Here is a 6,519-nt window from a genome sequence, read left to right as displayed (position 1 = left end):
AGTGAAATTGAGATGTAATTATCAATTATGTATAAATACTTTGATATTTTCCAGGTATATTAAATGCTTCAGAGCCAAGATAATCTTCTCAGTGACAGAAACAACAAAGGTGGGTATTAACTATTGGAAAGAGAGATGCCGTGTTAAGAGGGATTTAGAAATGTGGTCCATTCTGTGTGAGAGAAGGCATGATACATTTGTTATATCCTTTGAGCCGCTTATTGGTGAGGCCACCTCAGACCAAAGTCAATGTAAATTGGGTTTCAAGAGCCCCTTTCTGCCAAATTCTTATCTTCAGACAGACTCTGTCAAACATTCCTGTTATACAAAATTAGACATTATACATATAAGATTGAAGCAGGAAAAAAACACTGTTTCTTCCATCCTATTTCCATCTCTTCCTTCCCTTAAACCAAGTATAGATTCATCATATATTCTGTAACAAAATCAAGTATAACAATAATACTTACTAAAATATGGTGGGGAAAATTAAGAAAATCAACTTTTCCTAAGTCTTAACACATAGTAAATACTTAAAAAATAGTAGCTTTTGTTACTGCTGGAAACCATAATATCTCCTATCTCCCCCAAATCTACTTCTATTCTTGTGACACATTTCACATTTTATCTTGCATTATGTTCATCAGTTTATAAAAATCATCCACTTTTGTTAGGCTACAAACAGACAACGTGGTCTGATTTATCCATATACATTTGAAATTACAAGAAGTGTTCACTTTCTAAGAACAAGGTGGAGAAAATAATAATTACAAAATTTCCTAAGAATTATCAATAAGAGTTTGTTAAAAATAGACGTTATAGGAGCCAGCCTTGTTGCACAGTGGTTAAGTTGGCTCACTCCACTTGAAAACAGATGTTAGCTCAGGCCAATCTTCCTCACACACAAAAAAAGGCATTATTCTAATGATACCGTTATCTCTCCTTACTGTGGGACACCTCCACTCTCTTGATCCACAAACAGAAAGAGGCAGAGGAGAGTGTGGTTGATACAATATGAACCATCTCTCAAAAGTTGGTCACTATCTTTATTCTTTCCCCACACTCAAGCAAGGATCACATCAGTTATCCAAGATGAATAAGCTCTAGAGAATTGCTCTACAATATTGTAACTATACTGTATTGTGCAATTAAAAATTTGAGAGGGTAAGTCTCAAGTTTAAGTTTTTTTCTCACAATAAAATAAAGATATTTTTTGAGATTAGAATTTACATATTGTTTCAATCTGTTTCCCAATAATACATTTTAAATATGTTTAAATAATTATTAAGCAAACAATCTGATTAGTATAAGGAAATCACAATGACAAGGTACCTACATGGAATAATCAGCAATTTTAAGAAATTCAATGTAAAATGGCCAACAGCAAGGAAACTGAAAAACGGCACCAGGGTCAAAGAATTTATTTTCCTTGGCCTAACTCAGAATCAAGAACTGAATTTTGTCTTATTTCTTTTCCTCCTTTGGGTGTATGTGACAACTCTGCTGGGAAACCTCCTCATCACGGTCACGGTGACCTGTGAATCTCGCCTTCACACCCCCATGTATTTTTTGCTCCGTAATTTGTCTATTGCCGACATCTGCTTTTCCTCCATCACAGCTCCCAAGGTTCTGGTGGACCTTCTGTCACAGAGAAAGACCATCTCCTTCAATGGTTGCTTCACCCAGATGTTTTTCTTCCACCTTGTTGGAGGGTTGGACGCATGTTCATTGTCAGTGATGGCCTTAGATCGGTATGTGGCCATCTCCAAGCCCCTGCACTACGTGACCATCATGAGTAGAGGGCGATGCACTGCCCTCATTGTAGCCTGCTGGCTGGGGGGCTTTGTCCACTCCATCGTGCAGATTTCCCTGTTGCTACCCCTCCCCTTCTGTGGACCCAATGTTCTTGACACTTTCTACTGTGATGTTCCCCATGTCCTCAAACTAGCCTGTACTGACGTTTTCATGCTTGAGCTGCTGATGATTTCCAACAGTGGGCTGCTCACCACATTGTGGTTTATCTTCCTGCTTGTGTCCTACACAGTCATCCTAATGATGCTGAGGTCTCAGGCAGGGGAGGGCAGGAGGAAGGCCATCTCCACCTGCACCTCACACATCACTGTGGTGACCCTGCACTTTGTGCCCTGCATCTATGTCTATGCCCGGCCCTTCACTGCCCTCCCCACGGATAAGCCCATCTCTGTCACCTTCACTGTCATCTCCCCTCTGCTGAACCCCTTAATCTACACTCTGAGGAACCAGGAGATGAAGTCAGCCATGAGGAGACTGAAGAGAAGATTTGTGCCTTCAGACAAGGTATAGACTGGTCATTCACTCCTTGTCACTGCCTTTGAAAATGTTTGTACATCCAATAACCTGGATTGTCTAAAGGATTTCTAAATAATCTTGATATTTCTACTAAGATACACATGACTTTCGAAGATTCTGATCAGTATGCAATAATAATGTGAAAAGAGAGATTTCATGTTACAAAATAACGTAGAGAAATCAAATTGTTAGCTGGAGATTTGCATATTGCTTACGCAATGCAGACTTGGAAGAAATAAAGAAAACAGAATCGATATACACTCAAACAATCACATTGAAATTGTTCTGGGTTTTATTTCCCTATTCTATTGCAATATAATTGAGAAACACAAATGTTGTTTACTTCAGATGTACAACTTGATGTTTTGATATACATATAGATTGTGAAATGATCATTGGGAGAAAATGGGTTTAGGTGGAATCCTTCACTGTTGTTTCCTGCAACTGCATGGGATCTACAACTGTCTAAATAAAATTATCAATAAGAAAAAGCAAAAATATATATACTCAGACATTCCCATTATATACACGTTACCAGGAACTGTGCTGAGATACATAGGAGAAACACAATGCGTCTTGGGCATGGATTCTATAAGGAATTTCTTGATGTTATCACATTTTAATGAGGTAAACACATTCAGATTACATTCCTCCTCTGACTCTCTTATATGAATAAATTACTATTACCTGAATATTTTTCCATCTAAAGCCTACACTCCAGTGGCTGAGTGCAGGTTCCTTGAAGCCAGCACAGCTTGAGTTAGAATATGGACCTCAATAACCATGAGTTCTGTCACCTCATGTAAGGCCCTTACTCTGGCCGTCCTCTGAACCCCACACCCGCTGTACATACTTCCACCACATCCCTTCAGTGACTTGGGCTCAGCTTGAGCACATAACTCAGGACCTTGTTTCCAATTCCCTGTCCTCCTTCTTTCCATCCGCCCCAAGTAGGACAATGCTTTCTTTATGGTATCCCCAGCACCTGGCACAGAAAGTAGAACATAGAAAACACTCATAAAGATGGTTGAATTACAAAACTCAGTGAAGGAACATCACCTATCACTCGTTTCTGTTCCTCAAGTCATTGGAGAATAGGGTTAACAAAACAATTGATTCATTGTTATTCTGTTAACATTGCTCCCTAAAAATGACAGAAATTTATGAAGCTGCTTCAGGCTATGTATATCCATTCAAAACGGTTGGCATGAGTGAAAAACATTATTCAATATATGAGCTTGGCTTTCTGCTATTTACAGGTGCTGTGAGGTTTTCTTTTTTGCCCCTCATTTCTGAAGGTATATCCTAGATCTTAAAATTTTTGAAACCAGAAAAATGTTCATGTTGCAGTACAAATCTCAGTACAAAAGTCAGACATGCAAAGGTCCTCAGGTTGGGATGTGCCAGGTCTTTGTAAGAAGATTAGAGGAAGCTAGGAGGGGACAGGTAATAATTGAAGTCAGAGAAATAATGAGGCCATGGGACTAGACCCTTAGGACCTTTTAAACCACTGTGAGGATTTTGACTTTCACATTAAACAAGAAGGGATGCATTTGAAGGGCTTTGAAGAGCAGAATAGTGATGGATGTTTTAACAGAATTGCACAGGTTACTGTTATGAATGGAATGAAGAGGGGTGAGAACAAAAACAGGCAGACCAAATAAGAGGTCACTGCAACATTCCCATGAAAGAAAAAATGAAGACATGACTTAGGGTAGTAATGATGGAGGTGGTGAGAATTTTAAAAAGTCTGAAAGTTGAGCAACTGGGAGTTACTGATGAATCCATTGTGGATTTCCTGGTTACAAATGTGTCCTGTGAGATCTCCATCACCCAGTTTCTTCATCCGCCCATTGAGAGCTCCTTTACTCTCGTCTACATAACCCTTCCAGGTCCAATGGCTCCATCCAATACTGTGGGGTGTCACACTTCAGGATTCACTCCCCATGGGTGAAACTACCTAAGGAAGTTGTTCAGAATCCCTAAGAATAGACATTTATGTCCCAATAGGAAATCTACTAAGAGAAAACATCAGAGGTCGGGTAGGATTCTGGCTAAATTGACCTAACAGGATTCTTGCTGAAGGCAGGCCAGGGTGATAAGATATCACTTAGGGGATGGTGGATGGTGAGGAACCTGATTAGATACTGAGGGTGATCAACATGGAGGGTGGGGTATTTTAGCTAAACTGAATTAGCAGGATTCTTGCTAAAATTGGACAATGCAGAGAGACAAGCATGGAGGTCCCAAAGTTGAGGCTTAGGTGAAAAGTTCAGGGGAGCCTGAGTAGTTTGGTCAAGGAGAGAATCTTTGTCACTGCTAGAAACTTTTAGACCCTACACAAAAAGTATGTTCTTAAGAACATGTGTCTGAGTCACATCTTGAATACCATCACTGAAACCACCTCACCATCAGCAGAACTTTTCCACAGGGACATCCAACTATATTCCCTCTGATAATTCTCACACTTGTTCTGGGATTAAGAAACTGGTACATACGATGGAACACTGTGAATCAGTGTGGAAAAGGCAAGGAAATATTATTCCCTGAGTCTGCCCTTTTCCACATAAAGATAGATGGGAAGCCACTGAAATCACTGGCCTTCAGAGGGGTATTTAACAGAATTTTCTGAAGCTGAATGATTTCCAAGGTACATGTGGACATTACTTAAGATATTAGAGAAGGAGGTAGGAGATTTTAGGAAAGAAACATAACTCTGCGTGAGTGTGAACGGCCGTGGTGCCTAGGTGTCTATGCATAAGCATGAGAACAAAAGAGTGAGAAAAACTGAATCTAGATGGAATCGTTAATATTTATAAATATGTTTTGACTAAAAACAATGAAATATATACACAGCATGCTACATTCCAGGGTAAACATTTACAGACAGACAGCACAGCTAAGAAATATGCACAAAGAGGATATTGTGAAGTGACAGCCATAGAAATGAGTCCAGTTTGGAAGTAGGGAAAAGGAAGCTCTTTTCTCATGGGATCCCTTGAATTGCACAAACAAGAGATTTTTCTCAGGCTTAGTTACTGTAGATAGATCTCAAACTGATATGTACAGAGGTTTTTCTTATGCTAAATTTAAAACTAGAAAGAAAATAAAATATTTCAAAAAAGTTGAAAGAATCAGACAATGAACACCTACATACCCTTCCTTACATTTATAAAACAATAAAAATTTTATAGCAATGATTTTCTTTTTTATGACTTTCCGTGCACACGTTTGCCTTCTTTCCAGCCAAACTTCCAATTCATAAGCAATTTTTGTATCTTCAAGCGGTCCCCTAAAGCCAAATCTCCCTTCTCTCCACTCCCATGTGTCCCAAACATAAGTGTCACCTCCTCCCTGCAGGTTCCTCTGAGCCTCTTGGTGAGAAGTTGTCCTTTTCTCACCCACAGATCGTCTGTCTTTAGATGATCCCCATCACTCCCATAATACTATTGGATTTCAGTTATTTTCTACTGGTGTTGGATTATATTCATTTCTCTCAAATAACCTAGAAATCTGCCAATTTTCTATCAATATTTGTTAAATAATAAGATGGATTACAAATAGCAGAAAAATGGAGCAGAAGGTAGAGGATGTTGTCTGAATTATGAAAGGCAGTTTGTGGCTACTTTTCTGAAAACAAGCCTGACTTGTGGTCTGAGAGACTATACCTTCTACCCTTCTGTGTAGACCATAGTCTATTATTTACAGGGAGTCCCTATGGAAGCCTATCATAACTAGGTAGGACCTCCTCATTACCTCTAGTAACTGTACTGAGTTGATCTTTTCTGCAATTATTTCCTCTCCTTAACTAGTCAGAATTGGTAGCTCGGCTACCACTTAGTTCAAAACACTCAATTTCCTGATGAACATCCATGTTAAGGTTACCCAACACAGTATTAATCATAACAGATAACCAACCATGTATGCTGAGACTCTGCATATGTTAATTCACCTAATCCTCATAACTTCCCTGTGATGTGGGTATTACTATAGTCCCCATTCCAAAGTTGAAGTGGAGACTCCATGAGGTCTCTCACTTACCCAAGTCACACAGGGACAAAGCCAAGACTTGAGCCCAGATGGCTGTGACTGCAGAGACCTGCACCAGACTTCTCTGGGCTGCTAAGATGTTGTCAGAAAAGAAACCAAACCAAGCAAGTGCTCTCCTTACTACCAAACTCTGTCACCACC

General features: G+C 39.5%; 1 protein-coding gene across 1 annotated transcript; it reads left to right on the top strand.

Moving 5' to 3' along the window:
- The first annotated feature begins 1,320 nt into the window (after positions 1-1,320).
- Positions 1,321-2,322, top strand: LOC139040669 (olfactory receptor 4D10-like). Its single transcript, XM_070487420.1, has one exon. It carries the CDS (start codon positions 1,321-1,323, stop codon positions 2,320-2,322), a length of 1,002 nt encoding a protein of 333 aa, XP_070343521.1.
- The last annotated feature ends 4,197 nt before the right edge of the window (positions 2,323-6,519 follow it).

Source organism: Equus asinus, chromosome 17, assembly GCF_041296235.1.
Source record: "Equus asinus isolate D_3611 breed Donkey chromosome 17, EquAss-T2T_v2, whole genome shotgun sequence".
NCBI classification, from domain to species: Eukaryota; Metazoa; Chordata; class Mammalia; order Perissodactyla; family Equidae; genus Equus; species Equus asinus.
Note: the sequence above shows the minus strand (reverse complement) of the source record. Positions and strands in the feature narration are given on the sequence as shown.